The sequence below is a fragment of the Lepisosteus oculatus genome, chromosome 2 (assembly GCF_040954835.1).
Source record: "Lepisosteus oculatus isolate fLepOcu1 chromosome 2, fLepOcu1.hap2, whole genome shotgun sequence".
NCBI lineage: Eukaryota > Metazoa > Chordata > Actinopteri > Semionotiformes > Lepisosteidae > Lepisosteus > Lepisosteus oculatus.
This window is the reverse complement of record NC_090697.1, coordinates 50,780,381-50,796,540: the sequence shown is the minus strand read 5'-3', so window position 1 is coordinate 50,796,540 and position 16,160 is coordinate 50,780,381. Positions and strand designations below refer to the sequence as shown.

The following is a 16,160-nucleotide window of genomic DNA, read 5'->3' as shown; positions in this document are numbered from 1 at the left end:
AACTTTCAACTTCAACTTGTTTTGGAACGTACCACTTTATTAAAAATCGTCAGAATGATACGATTCCTGTTTTTACAGCACATACGAATGTGCTTTCAAACAAAATGATTTATAAAACGCAGAATATATTGTATCACAAAGTCCACTAGCGCATTCTACATTTGTTTTTTTTTTAAAGGAATTTACCCCGTTCTGCATAACAATGGTTTTATCCACTCCATTTTGTCGTAGTGCACTTTCAGCCATGCTCTTGCTGGAGAAATGTGTGTGTTTGCACGACTTATTTATGTTTTAAAGCACTGGATATAGTTGTAAAAATTATCAGCTCGGGGTGGATTAAGAATTTTTAGGTATTTCCGCAGTCGAGAGGGTAAAGGATGGAATATTTTAATGTGATGAATTGAACAGCAATTTTTAACATGGATACAATTCTTCAAAAGGGCTACAAACACTTGGAGGCCATTCGTATCTTGTAGGTCGTTTGGTATTTAGACGATTAATTGAACCAAGGATTTCATCTAGTTGTTTCTTGAAAGAGGCCAGGGTAGCTTGGTTACAGACTCCCACAACCCTTTGGGTAAAGACGTGCCTAAAAGGGCGGAGCTGACATCATTAAGCAACAGGAACTGTCTTCCTGTTCGCGTTGCCTTTCACAATAAAAGTCTCTCTAAAACATGCCTACAAAATCCAAGACAGGGTGAAGGTACGTTTCTGGCTAAACAAAAATGTGTACATCCTCAAAACTGGGAGGAATGCGATATAGAGACCCACAACTAAAAGATACCGTTCTTCATTCACTTTTGCATGTTTTGTAATATTTTTGGTGTTTTTATATCACTTCTTCTTGGGAAGATTGACAGTGCAGCTCATTTCTGGAGACGTGAAAGTTGCATTCCTGTTCTCGTTTTTTAATGGTTTAAATGCATTTCCATATTTCCACTTTAAGTTTCCAGTTGTGTCTTCTGGTTCGTATTTCATGGTTCATTCTGAAGAAGCCTAGTGTGTCACTTCGTCATTGAGGATTTTTGAATACCTCTATCAGGTCTCCTTGGAGTCTTCCCTGTTCTGCCTTGAGGCTCCTGGCTTCCGTGCCCTAAAGTTGGATAAACGGTTATTGAAAGTGATGATGATGAAACGCGGTGACCAAAATTTTACACGATATTCAAAATGAATCCCTGGTACGAGTGGTTTGCACATTGTTATGTACACTTTGCTGATGTTATTAGTATCTATATGCTAATAACATTAACTGTAAATTTACTTAAACCCTTAACTTGCTTTTACCAAGTATACATATTTTAAAAATATAACTTAAACAGCCTTAAATTTTGAACGTACATTTGAAATGAACATTTATCAGGTTCAGGTATTGCAATGTATTTTTTACATGTTACACAGCAAAGACATCAAGACAGAAAATATCAAAATTCTTTGTAACTATATTTGCACCATGTCAGCACTAGATGGCACTGTCAAACTTTTTTGTGTATGTGGAGATAAACTGCAGAGGGTCTGAAATTCTTAAAATTTGTAGGAACAACCTTATTATTATTATTATTATTATTATTATTATTATTATTTGACACAATATACCATTTTAGGAGTTTACAGTCAAGTAATCTAATTTAATAAATGCAGAGGAACAACAGGTTTATTCCATGCTGAAAAGAGAAGAAAGAAAATACAAAGTTTCGGCTGTGGAGCCTCACACCCAAAGAATGTTTCTCTTTTCAGCATGGAAAAAACCTATAACTTGTTCCTTTGCAGCCTACGGATGCTGACGCAGCTACCCACCTGTACTAATTTAATAAATGTTTCTACTGTATATGTCAGATTGAAATCTAGTGAATAGCCAAACAAAGAAATTAAACCTTCATATCCAACAGAACAGGTAATGTATAATGTATATATTGTAAAAATGACCATTGTGGAACCTTCTGACATTCTGCTAGTGGCGAAGATCCTGGTGTCTCTTTGCCTTGGGCTGTAAGTATGAACTATTTACTTCACTTACAGATGTGCAGCAAATGAGCAAATGTAATCAAATTTAAGTTCAGTCTGGCTCCCAGAGCCGGAATCCAGAGGTTTACTGTGATGATCCTCCTCTTGGCCGCAGCTGGAGGCTTCCGTGATCAATACTGCTGGCCCCCTTGTGAGTCCCTAGACTCAATCATGAGACTTGTGATGCCCCCATGCCCTGGTTTTACCCACCCACGGGTGATTGACAAAACAGGGGAAAATTGGGACAGTATTGCAAAACCCATACTTGTCAATATCACTGTGTGAGGCAGGGACTTCAACAGAACCAGCTGAACCACATCTATACTAGGATTGTTTACAGGAAAGCAATGTTAATTTTAAAGAATGTCTCACATTCAAAAGCTATAGAAAATATTTTTAAGGAGTCATTCATGTTGTGTGCCGTTACTCTTTTAAATTCTGATTCCTTCCACAACATTGCATTGACAGCACATGTACTGTACGGTCACACTTAAATCTTATGTTTCACACTTGAGTTTTATGGTTTTGTATTATGTTGTATTGTATGGTTTTGTTATTTATATTGCATTGATTGTATGAATCATGTGACATATGTTACATACAGTTAAAGTGGTTCAGGTTGGTAGCTGCGTCAGCATGCGTGCAAAGGAAGAAGTAATAGGTTTATTCCATGGTGAAAATGGAAGAGAGAAAACACCTCTTCTTTCTCTTGTCTCTCTCACCTCTTCTCTCCACCTGTTTTCTCTCTTCTTAGCATGGAATAAACCTATTACTTGTTCCTTTACATACAGTTACAGTTTTGTTTACTTGGTTTTAATTGTTGTCTCAGTGAATCCAAAAGAAAATTTCCAATGTATGTGGACAATAAAGGACATTCTGATTCTGCTATCTGGAAGACAGCACTGGGAAAATCAGGATGGTTTGTAGCCTTAAATATAAGACTTGAATGTTTGTTGTTGAGTTAGGGCAGAGAATACAGTACTGTACTTGACTTTACTGAGTAAACTGACTTTAAGGTCACACAGAACAGTGTCTCTCTAAGGGCTGATGCCTTTCTCTCCCTGTTCTTTGAGCTTCCACCCATTGGTCAAAGGTCCGTCTTGCGTACACGCTCGTTAATTACAGCACAGTTCAGAGGTGGCATGTAACTGGGCCCCAGACCGAGAGGGAGCAGGGCTCCAGAAGAGGGTAAGCATAGACAATGTATTGTTACAATACATTACAATACAACAATAGACAATGTATCTGCATACAGCCAGTTCTTCAATGAGGCCCTGCGCAGTTAGCTCTGTCCACACGCAACACATAAATGGGACATTTACAGTACATGCCCCATCCCAGCCCTCCCAAGAACGAGTCCTGAGTCCTGGCTAGGCAGTCAGGAGAACTCAGGCAGTGTTTGAGAGGGAAGACTTGAGGGGAACACAGTTTGCATTGTTTGACCCAGGAGAGGACTCATACACTAGAGACTCTACAGAGAGCAGCAGAGGAAGACCCCGGCATCATCGTCCTCCCCCCTAACAACTGGACTTAGCTAGACTCAGCATGAGGGACCACATTGTTTGGGTTGGCCGGGACTGAAGAGGATGCCTAAGACAACACATAATGTCTTTGCTGTGGCAGAAGGAGGCACACCAGGTCACTGACCCAAAACAGCATTACTAGACTTTTGCTTTGGGACTTTGGGTTTTGGAAACTGGGGTCCATGGGGCTCATATGGTTTGCTGGCATGTGGGTAATTTTTGTCATGGACTCTGTGTGATCGGTAGACTACAATAAAATGGCATATTATGAAGAATGACTGTCTTGTCTGGTCTGTGGGTGCACTGGAGGTACTGGGAGATAAGAAGAACCTCTGGTGGGGAAAAAGGGGCCTAGCACTCTTGTAATTGCTCGGTGGAGTAGTTGGCTATAAAAGCTAAAATTATTCTGTATTTTGGGATCACCACCTGTGACAGCTAACCCCTAATAAAATCACAGTAGGACTGTAAATGAGTCATACACGTAATCACCACATTCCATCATGAACACCTGCAAATAGACATACCTGTCAAGTGATAGAAGCTGTCTGCATGGAATACAGAAATATACATGAATTTGGAGTTGACGGAACAGGGTGTCAAAAGATTAAACTACACATTTAATTCCAAATGAAAACATAAATAGCAATTTATAGATATAACAACAACACTAATGATACACTGTGAAGCATTAAACAGTGCACGAGTATTGAAACAACAGTATTTGTTGCACTTTTTAAAGCCTCTGTGTACAAACTTTATACAGTGCCTTTAAGCACAATTATCCATCTATATATCCATCTTATAACCGCTTTATCGACTACAGGGCTCGGGGGGCAGGAACCTGTTCCTAGCAAGCCGCAGGAGCATGATGGGATATCCCCGAGCAGGATGCCACACAGCGCAAACACACTGTCACAAACTCAGACATGCACACACCCACGCCAGGGCCAGCTTTCCCACAAGCCAATAAACCTGGCAGCATTTTCGACTGTGGGAGGAAGCCACAGAACCCACACAAAGAGGGGGATATCATGTAAACTCCATGGAGATTGCACCCCAGCAATGCTAGCCACTGCGCCACCGTGCCGACAGAATATATCTATGCATTATGTGTTTTTCCTCTAAGTCTTCATAGTCGTACTATTATTATCATAAATGTTGAAATCCATATTCATCACTGGGGATTTCAGACAGCGAGCTATGTACTGAACTTTGTTGATGTGTGCGATATTACAGGATGTGGATTCTCTGAATAATAACATATTTCTATGACAACTGGAAGAGACTTGCGCCTCCCTCCGTCTGGAGCGCTGATCCTCCGGCCCACTGCGCTCTGCGCGCGTCCACCTTATGATGCTTTGCGGCGGAAGCTCCTCCTCCTCTCACTCATGGCGGCGGCGAGAGATTTGGGCAAATAGCATCGGTGTTTGGAGAAACGAGACAAAAAAAAGATTTCCCGATTTGTTTTTATTTTTAATTTCGCTTTTGTTAACGTTTTATAGCGTTTGTCCAAGAGGATTTCTAGCCAGCAGAAAGACGGGTCTGGTAAGTCTTCCCTCAGGGGTGTAACGGTGGTTATCAAGGGGAGGATTGTGAGTCTCGGCTGCGGGAGAGTCCGACACTCTTCCTTCAGCGCCATTTTGTGGCAGCGAGAAGCTGCAAACACAAGAAACCGGCAGGTAGCGAAAACACAACATAATGATTCCCGGATATTTATGCTAGTTTTGGCGAGCACGGTTACACGTACGTAAAGTGTCTTTTTACATGTTTGTACCTAAGTGTTTTTATACTTTGTATTTAAAAGTAACGAAAACAGCGTGATGTGTATACCAAAACCATGATGGTTCTGCTTTAGCAAGACAGGGGAGGGCGGATACCTCCACAGGATATTTTTTTATCTTGAATGAGAAAAGAAATGATAAAAATTAGAAAAACAGTGGAACCGAGCGCCTTGTCACCTTATATATACATACTCACAGGACTTGAGCTGTTAGGTTGGCTCTTTACTGAGCATTTACTTGGCAGTACTTGAAATAAATTAGGTGTCCCAAGAAGATGTTGATAGCTTTTTAACTGGTGTTTTTTTAATTGTTTTGATGGGGAAGGTGTTTACACAAGCTGAAAAATACTTTGAATTGGTTGTAGCTTTACTGGAAAATTCTGGAAACTTTCTAGTCCGAATATTTTGGATTTCGTTTTGCTAGCACTATCAGCCGAAGCGCAACTTCAGACGCCGTACACCTCTGTCTTACCATCTGAAATCAATGGTTGTAGCTGAGCCTATGTGATGGAGTCAATGATTGAGGCTATCGTTAAAGTTAGTTTGCTGCGGAAAGATGTAATTTGTAAGAGATAATGTCGATCTAATATATGTGGATTGTAAAATTGTTGACAAGTTTTTGTCCCTCCCCCCCCCCCCCCCCCCCACACTATTTTAAGAAGTCGCATAATGTTGACCTGTCTTTTGTGGCCGCCTGTTTCTTTTTGGTTAACTCACCATAACAGTGTGAAATCCACGTCAAAGTCTACTCTTCATTTATCTGTGATTAATTGAGTGTCGATCTTCTTGCACACCCCAAAAAAAAAGTTTCCTACATTTTGTTGAGACTTTCCATTGTTTTGTTTTCTCTTTCCCCTACAGAGTTCAGAATGACTAATGAAGAACCTCTGCCAAAGAAGGTCAGTATAGGAAATGTTATACAGGTCATTCAACATAGTGATCTTAAATGTTGAGATTTCAACTAAACATCTTCTTGCTTGATTAGGTTCGCCTTAGTGAATCTGACTTGAAGACCCTGACCAGAGAGGAACTTTGTGTAAGGTAAATATCTGTATTGCAGGGAGGGAACTGGGGCGTTGCGTCTTAATTTGGCCTTGTGCAATTCATGTTATTTTTTCTGTTCAGGTGGAAGCAGCATGAAGCATATGTCCAACTTCTGGAAGCAAAATATGCAGAACTGAACTGTAAGTTCATGTTTTCATGTTAATAAAAATTGTATTTGGAAAATGAATAGATAAATTGTGAAGGCTACTTAATTTCACCACGTATACATAGCATCTGCTGCTTAATTGGTTCTTACAAGACCTGTTGTTAAGCAGTCTATTCAGAAACCTTTATATACTGTCTCTCAAGATTTTAATACCTGCATTTGTGCAGTGCTTTTCAACCAGTTTAAGTGCAGCCTCCTCCTGGATTGATGTGAGAAAACAATTGTTGGGTGCCTAACTTCCCAGCAAATGCAAGTCCGAAGTGGATTTTTGCCAGAATGTGGGTTAGCCCCCCTATTCTTTCGAACAGTATATTGAACCTTTGAATATGTGATCAGGATGTTAGTTTAATGTTTAAGACCACCTCCTATAGTACAGTGTCCTTATTCACAATAGAAGGGTATTGGTTTGGAAATTGTGTTCCAGAGGGAAGTGACACATTTATCCTCAAATTGACACAAATGTCACTTAATGGCAGCAACATGGTTTTCTTTAGAGTTTTTCCCATCTTGGCCCCGAACAAGGGTCAAGTATGCTTAGCTTCAGAAATCTGGGGTGATCAATTTACAGGATGGTAAAGCTGCTCTTGAATGCTCTGTTGCGTTTTTTGAAATGTTAAGTTTTTTTTCCTCTTTATTTGCCCAATTCTGGTTTAGCGAATGATGTGACTGGATTGAAGGAGTCTGAAGAGAAGCTGAAACAGCAGCAACAAGAATCTGCAAGAAGAGAAAACATTCTTGTCATGAGGCTTGCCACAAAAGAACAGGAAATGCAAGAGTGTACAGTAAGTAGCAAATACTGTTTTTAAGTTGTATTTGTTGAAGGGAAGTGTGCATCACAGTATTGGCCTGAAAGAAAATGCATATATAGATAATATAAGGTTTAATGTTTTTTATTGGAATTAGATACTTTCTACAATTATTTCATATTTGGCATGGAGTTTTTTTTTGCCAAAACATTTTAAATTTGTACCCATTGATTTGGCTAGGTATTAGATTGATATGAGTTAAGTACCTTGTTCAAGGGTACATCAGCAATGGGATTTGAATCCACAGCCTTTCACTCCTAACACTCCTCCACACTGCTGTACTGCTTCAGTTAACTTATTTTACAATTTTTTTAATCTAAACTTTAAGGGAGGGTATTTTACTGAAATTGAAGACTGTTGGCTCTAACTGCTCCAGTTTCAGTTGCACCCTTTAAACATTTGCATTGTGTGTTAATTAAGTATAGATACTTTATTGATCCTGTGAGGGAAACTGCAGTGCAACAGCAGCTTAACACAGGCAACACAGCCACAGTGTAACGAATGATACAATAATAATAATAATACAATACATACAATACAATCAGTACAGTGAGGTGTGCACTAAAAGAGTTACAGTCCAGGACACAAAGAACAAACTAGAACAGAACAGTACGCAGAAAAATTATATTCCACATATGATTATATAGATATAAATATAAATGTATTGCACGGGTCCCTGGCATATATTGCACAAAAAACAGTTGTAAATGGGAAAAGAAAAAGAACAGATGTAGCAGTAGATGTGTTCAGTCCAGAAACACACATCTACACATCCCAAGCGAATAGTGTTTTTATTTGTAACTTTATATATGTAAATGCCTCACACTATGCGGTTACAATTAATATACAGTGATCATGCTGGAAAAAATACATTTGTATTCATAAGGGGTTTACAAGAAGCTCAAAGCACTTAACATGCCTGGCGGTTGTAGATGGCAGACCCTTTGCTTTGCTATTGACATTTTTATTCTTAAACTTGTCGTTAAAGGCCAATGATGGTTGACTGAATTGCTTTCTAATGTTGTTCTGTATATGATTGTTCAACCTGAATATAAGAAAAGTCTTGTGTGTTTATAACCTCAGAAATCACAATTGGTTGAAGTCGTATTTAAGCAAGATACACAGCCTTGTGAAAGACAAGGTCTGTGCTGGGGATCCTTTTTATTTTTGATTTCCTGAAGTTTTTTTAATATAAAATTCTCATTTAAATGAGCATGTTTTGCATTGGAAATGTCATGAATAGTATTTGCCTGGAGAATGCTCCAGGGCTGACAAATAACATTCTAAACTTAAAAAACAATGAGAAGAGGTTGTGCATGATATCCGACACTCAAATGTCTTTAGCCTGAGTTCACAAAGTAAGATGCTTTTGTCAATTTTGACTACCTTTGGGTAATGTACAGTTGAATTTTCAGTCAATCATAAATTGGAAATGCATTACAGGGGTAATGTCACCATTATGAGTTTGGTATAGCACAAAACATAAAAAATCATTTAGTAAAGGAAAATGAAGCAAGAAAGGCTGAATTGGAAGATGGGGATTCAGTTCACACACCTTTACTCAGTTTTTCAATTTAAACTCTTAACGGAGGGCATCTGTGAGGAGAGCATTGGTACATTTAATCTAACATTTTTAGAACTTTGATTTGTGTTTAAGTATTGCTTAATTTATAATGTACTGTGTTTGCTGGTGCATAAAATCTAAATAAAGTGGTTTCTTTTTGAATGAGGAGGCTTGCCCTATGGCAAGTACAAATGAGCAAGAAATGTCTGTTTCATCACATACATGAAAATCCTCATTTGTTTAGCTGTCCTAAACTTTGTTTTGCCAATGTTGTTTGGTGTAAGTGTAAAATTGTTTTTCATCTTTGCTTAAATGATTTTGAAGCTTCACATAATTTCTGGTCAGTGTTAGAGCCTTGCTACAGTGAAAGGAAAATTGAGATCGTTATTAAGCATCATAGCACCAAGGGCAAAATGGAGCAGAGGCGAACATCTGGCTCCTCAGCCACATGAATAACCCTGGAGGTGATGGTGATGGTTGTACCACAGACACAGAAGTTTTACAGAATAGGACTGTAATCTAAATGTATAGTTAGTTGTGATTTAAAAACTAGAATTCAGATTTTTATGCTAGTGAGTCAGTTATGATTAATGGCTTCACACAAACTGAGTGATATAACACTTTATTTTCTGTATAATTAGATAAAGAAGAGACAAAAATACAAAAAAACATATTTGTAGTTATGCTCAGTTTTGTTGGTAAGTTTTAAAAAATGGCCTTAAGTGGAGCCTCTGAGTGAATGTGTATAGTGTATATGTGTCTATATTTCTGACGTGTTACAGTCATGCTATTCTAAAAAGATTAGGGAATTTTATTATGGTAACTAAAACATTATCTTATTTGAATTGTACTACACTAGAAAATGTTTAAAAACACATAGGTCCTTTGCAGACCCTTCAAAATGATGCAGTTGCTTTTTGAAAAATTATTGTAATTTTCCTTCCTGTGAAGAAATTCAGCTAATGCTAGTTTCACATGAAATGTACAAGTCACAGGTGTCACAGCTTAATACATACATACCAAGGGGAGAAATAGTTATTCTGAAGTTCAGGCCCTTCACATAGAAATTGGTGACTAGGTAGCTAGGACTGTACTGTGCTGATTTGTTGAGATTTCCAATAAACAACTTGAAAAGACATTCAGTTGCTAAATTATTTGTACAGATATAGTGGTCCTTGTTCTGTGTTGGAATTGGTCTTTTGGCATTGATCACTTCAGTCCCCTTGTTGTAATGATGTATTCATCTCATCATGTGTGCTAATACCTTTTTTTGCATTGCGCAGACCCAGATCCAGTATCTCAAGCAAGTTCAGCAACCCAGTGCTGCCCAACTGAGATCATCAATGGTGGACCCAGCCATCAACTTATTTTTCCTAAAAATGAAGGGAGAACTGGAACAGACTAAAGACAAACTGGAGCAAGCCCAAAATGAACTGAGTGCCTGGAAATTTACACCTGATAGGTAAACAAACCAAATACTCCCCGGTCAAGACTTTCCTGACACTCCCACTGCAAGAATGCTATGGTGGGAAGGCAGAAATGCTCTATTCACAACAAGACTCAGACTTTAAAGCCAAAAGCCAGATTCTTGTACTGTCCCCGCTTGTAATACCTAACATAAACCTTTGTCAGGTGAACTTCTGTTTCAGCTTCCTTTCCCCTTGGTTCAGAGGCCTGAAGGAATCGGGACTGTTCCGAAGATGCAGTCACATCCGGCTTCAAATTTCTTCCCCTCCTAGAATGTTTCCATACTTGTGGTGTATGGGGAAAATTGAGGGAGGAGGAAGTCTGTGGCATGCTGTATCTGCAGACTGGTTAATGGATGAAAGAACCTAGTTTAATCATGAATTGAACATATAAAATTCCAGTAAAATGTAACAGTGGAATACCCAGCGCTCTAAACGCAGCGCTAATGACTCATAAGACACTGGAAGTCACTTATTAAATAAGACTCTGGGCTTCCTTCAAGTTCTTTGTGAACTGACAAGAATTAATACCTCAGAAGTGACGTTTTAAACAGCTTGTCATTCAGATATGGTTAGATATCCTGTTTTTTGTTTTATTTTTTTATTTTTAAGTTACATCTACAGCAGTGTGCATGAGAAGAGGAATTTGTAAATATCCTGTCGGGCTTTAAACATTCAAATGCTCTATGTCTCAATGGTGGAGTTTTTAAAAGACGCTGTCAAGCTGACTCAAAACAAAACTTGTTGCGGCATTTTAAAAAAAGGCACACTGCTGTTGGTGTATCAAGGTATTGTAAATGAAAAATGTGTAAAATGGTAAATGTCAAATGAGAGGTTTGCTTCAGTTCAGGTGATTGAAATAACCTGAAGAATGGAGTGTTTTGGTTGTGCAGCATAAAACAGTGCCACCTCTCTAGCTGGAAAAAAGCACCTTCTCCATACTGATTTTGATTTTTATCCGCTGTGTATTTTAGTGTTTAAGACATTCACGTTTCACTTCAGTCTGGTATTTCATGAAAATGCACGTACTTTATATGCACTAAAGCATATATGAATGTTTGGTTATGAGATGGAAACTTAGCACTACGTTTGATGTGGAGCTTCTAGGCAATCACATTGACGCCACTTTCTGTTGTAGTAAATGTGTAACAGGAAAAATGTTAATTTTGCATCTTTGACAGTGCATTGTACTTTAATGGTTTGCACTTCGTCACTGCTGGTAAGTTGTTTTTGATGTATATTCATAATGCCATGCAAGTTGTTGTAATCACTCTTTTTAAAGATGCTTAAACATTGCAGTCATGCATACTTAGTTTTCTAATGCAGAATGATTACTTGGAATATTTTATGTGCTTTTAAATCTTGGCAGCATAAATTAATGTTAAGCATTGTTACTGCCTTTTTACAATAGGTGGGGAAAATGTATGTTGTAGCCTATTCCTAAAACTGATAAACTGAAATGATTCAGAGTAGTGGTGCTTAGGAATGTTATCCCCAGTGAAGAAAGCATCAAATCTTGTCCTTATGGATTTAAACCAGAATTTAAATCTGCCTAAATTTGTTCTCTCAGAAGTTTTGGTAAACGTCATATTTTGGGAAAGGAACAATTATATATTTTAAGTTTGTGATTCTGACAACTGATAACATTTTCTTTATATAGATTAAAAGCCTTTCCTCTGCTTAGGTAAAAAAAGGTACATGTTTCTGCCATAAGTTGAGTAGCCTTTTGAAATCGGATCAAAAGTGCCATTTATCACTTTCAGTGCATATCTCTGTTGCACTTTAAATCATGGGTTTTGGCATGTATTTTGAAGTATTTCTTAAATACATAACACCTGCACAATTGATATGTGCAAATTCAACAGAGAGAAGTGGAACGGTAATATGTCATCTGCTTCATTTATGCATTCTGTTCAGTTTTTACATCTCAAAGAAAATGTGATTTGCACAGTGTAATGTTTCTGGTATTATCTAATGTCCTGTATTGTTTTGAAAGATAAAATCTAAAATTCCCCAAACTCACAATAAGTACCAATCTTGTGTTGAGGATGTTAGAGGTATTCAGTATTTAAGATTCAAAAAGTGACCTCTAACTATTCATTTGAAAAAGAGTTGCTGCTGGTTTTTATATTTTCAGTGTTTGTTAGGTGACTCTTGTACATGTCATTGTCCATTGTGTTTCGTGATGCATTAAATACTATGGACCTGCATCTTTGCAAAAATAATTTTTATCCGCAAGCAGCAAATACTTGGAAAATGTTTACTACTTTTAATGGTATTTTTGTGCACTTCATTTTGGCGTTTTAAGAAAAAATGTAAATGTGCAAATGTTTTATTTTAGTGAATCTGCCCCTTTTTAGTCAATGTGCACCCTAGAGTGCTATAGGTTATCTAGCATGGAGAAAGTGTTTCCACAATTTTCTGCTGGTACAAAGCATGCCCAGTGTGTGAAATTAGTGGAATTGTTCCTGCCTCCTTTGTAAGCGGATGCTCACCTGAGGTGATAGCAACTGCATTTGTACCCTGGTACACAGGTTAGAAAAAAATCCCAGTGACTACAACTAAATCTCCCTCTTGAAAACCCTGCACTAATCTTGACAGTTCCAAATCAGTGACTTAAAAAACATGGAAAAGGTAAAATTTAAATAGTACTTAGAATATAAGGTTTCCTTTTAAATCTACTCATGGATATATTTCTTCTCTCAAAGCTTTATGGGGTGTTGTTTAATTAATACCAGTATATATTAGCCTTTTGTCTAAATTTAATTACTTGTCAATTTAGTTTGCTGAAGACCCGAATGTAAAATGTTTCACATAAGAGTTCTGCTGAATTAGATATTTTCAAGATGGGTCTTGCAGAATTAAATGGCGTTCAGTAGCATCTAAACATTGCAAAAGTTTTTCATTTTGCTTCAGATTAACTGGACGATTCCTGCAGCAGATTGGAATGTTCGCTTGTTGTGAGTCAGTGGGTTTTACCGTTTCTTTTGGGATTGCATTTTAGCAGGGCTACTTGACATATGAGCAATGAATTCAATTTAAGGGTGTCCTTGGTTAAATAGACGTGTGATTAAATTACTGTGGATTATTTGTAGTTCTAAAACTAGAATGGAAGGTCTGTTTAAGGGCTGCAAGTTTTAAGTAATCCTGTTTTTTAGCATTGTGGAATTTCAGGTAACCAGCTTTTGTTGCACTGTTTTTATCTGTTTGTTCTGTCAAATCCCATATAGTTTCAGAAACAACCCAAGTTCATTCTGTGATGTTAGGTTCCTTTCCTTTGCAGCCAAACAGGGAAAAAGTTGATGGCGAAATGTCGGATGCTCATTCAGGAGAATCAGGAGTTGGGGAGACAGCTATCGCAGGGACGCATTGCCCAGCTGGAGGCTGAGCTGGCTTTGCAGAAGAAATACAGTGAGGAGCTTAAAAGCAGTCAAGATGGTAAGATTTGGTAGATTTCTGAGTCAGGACAGTTGTGTGGATGTGAAAGCACACTTAAACTATAGCCTTAAGATTTTTTTTTCTTGGTTCTTAAAACTTCAGTTAAAACCATGTCAAAGTTATTCCATTTATGGCCTCAGTAGTCTGTAGGGCTTTTTTGTAAGATATTCTGTACAGTTTCTCATTGAAGTATGTGCTTCTTTTTGTTTATCTTTACAGAGCTGAATGATTTTATTATTCAGCTGGATGAAGAAGTGGAGGGCATGCAGAGCACCATCTTGGTCCTTCAGCAGCAACTTAAAGAGACTCGTCAGCAGTTGTCTCAACAAGGACAACAGCAGTGCCCGGCTCCTGGCACCAGCAGGACTTCCTCTTCAGAGTCTTCAGGCCCGGCAGAGGCAGCTGGTAAAGACTGCGGGAGAGTGGCAAATGGACCAAGCAACGGGAATCCTTCTCCCAGGACATCGGGCCCGAGCCTTTACAGGGAGGTCAGCAGCACTGAGGAAGATTTCCCCTCTTCTCCCAGCAATGAGACAAAACTCTCCAACCACTCAGAAGAGCGCACAAGCAGAGGGGGCAGCAGCGGGTACATGAACCAGTTAAGTGCAGGTTATGAGAGTGTAGACTCCCCCACTGGTAGCGAAACGTCTCTCACGCACCATTCTAATGACACAGACTCCAACAATGACCCTCAGGAGGAGAAGTCAGTCAGTGGGAAAGGTAACAGAACTGCGGGGTCACGCCATGCTCAGAATGGTTTGGACACAACTGTAAATGCACATGGCTCAGTTTTGTAACATCCTTTACACGCCAGCTTTTTATATCTATAATATACGTTGTCATTACATGTTTCGGCTGAGGATACTGTCCAGAAGTGTTGGGACTATTTTTTTTGGCTTCATATGATACCTCTGCCACAATTTACATTTTAATAATTGCATTGCTAAACAAAACCAATAAAATGGATACATGTAGATTTGAGTTATTTTTTTATGATTTAACGTAATAAGAAGCTACATCTGTTTCTGCAATACACGTGTTGATGTTTGTGTAACCAGAACTGGTTCTGAACAGGCCTCCTTGATTTTACTTCTAATGTCATTTATGATGCTGGTGAAATAAACCATTTTGCTTCTGGTTTAATACTGTAAGTGCTCAGTACAGTAATGACACCACAGGTGTGTTTTTAAAAAATAGCATTGACCCATTCAGGACTTCTAGTTTTTGGTGTTGACTTTTTTCTTTTTATGTTTAGTTTTTTGTTCCCCTTCTAGGTGAAATGCTGTTCAAAAGTTGTGTATAGTTTTAAAGTTTCTACAATATGTTGTACCATGTTAATTGCATATTACTCTGACTCCATGAATCCCTTTCCTGTACTGACCAAACATCAATAAAGACTTTTAATATTATGAATGTTTCATTTTTACCAGTTTCATGATTGAGACCAATTCATAGCAGCGGAGTCTTCTTGGATCAAATATTATACAGTACTGTTGTATTTCTAGTATTTGAGACTTATAAATATACACCACTGTTCATAGCCAAAGTGAATGAAGATATTTGTTTTCACTACCATGCTTCATCGTAGGGATGGGGTTGCATGTGTGGTTAGCTGTGTTTGTGCCAGGAGTGCCACTCTGGCTAAGGAGTTCAATTTGTTTTTCTACAGACCAGAGAGTTTTGTCACATTGTCTCATTTGCCATGTGCCTTTTGAGAAACACTTTATCAGGTGTGGCTTTTGTCTAGCCACTTTCCCATAGGGGATAAATCTGTGTAACGTTTCCTCTGGACAAGTTCTTCCAACTCGGCCATGGGACTCTGCAGCTGTCTGTATGGTCGCCTGGTTCTCATTTACTTCTCTGATCAAGTTCCTTCTTGCCTGGTTGCTCAGGAAGAATCAGTGTGGATCTGTATTCTTAGCATTTTCTCAAGATGGACCTGACTGTTTTAGGGAACTTTCATCTCCCTGGATATGTTTATACTCCTCCCCAGGTCAATGCCTCACAATTTCAACCACAGAGTTGTAGAGCTTGGTAGCTCATGGTAGACTTTCATGCACGGTCAAACTGAGGTATCATGTGTAGACAAATACAGTGTTTCTCCTGAAATCATGTTAAGCGGTTCAACTGACCACAAGCAGATTCCATTCAGGTTCTAGATCTCAAGGAAATTAGATGCACCTGAGTTCAACTTCAGGTGTCATAGAGGATGAATATGTATCGGATAAAGGTATTTCAGTGTCTTCTTTTTAATTCCATGTAAAATGTTTTGAGAACTTTCGTTCCACTTTGACATTAAAGAGTACTTTGTGTAAATCAGTGACAAACCATTTATATAATAAATGTATTTCTATTTTAGTTTGCAATATAAA

General features: G+C 38.3%; 1 protein-coding gene across 3 annotated transcripts; it reads left to right on the top strand.

The window, feature by feature from the left end:
- The first annotated feature begins 4,879 nt into the window (after window positions 1-4,879).
- wtap (WT1 associated protein) lies at window positions 4,880-15,197 on the top strand. Of its 3 annotated transcripts, none has more exons than XM_015348050.2 (8): window positions 4,880-5,069; window positions 6,166-6,203; window positions 6,290-6,345; window positions 6,430-6,488; window positions 7,169-7,296; window positions 10,168-10,346; window positions 13,634-13,788; window positions 14,008-15,197. In XM_015348050.2, exons 2-8 carry the CDS (start codon window positions 6,174-6,176, stop codon window positions 14,583-14,585), a joined length of 1,185 nt encoding a protein of 394 aa, XP_015203536.1. In that variant the 5' UTR covers window positions 4,880-5,069; window positions 6,166-6,173; the 3' UTR covers window positions 14,586-15,197. The 3 variants fall into 3 exon arrangements, with proteins under 3 accessions (XP_015203536.1, XP_006625879.2, XP_015203542.1); XM_006625816.3 differs by lacking the exon at window positions 4,880-5,069 and adding an exon at window positions 5,162-5,267; XM_015348056.2 differs by lacking the exon at window positions 4,880-5,069 and adding an exon at window positions 5,228-5,290.
- Window positions 15,198-16,160: the final 963 nt, after the last annotated feature.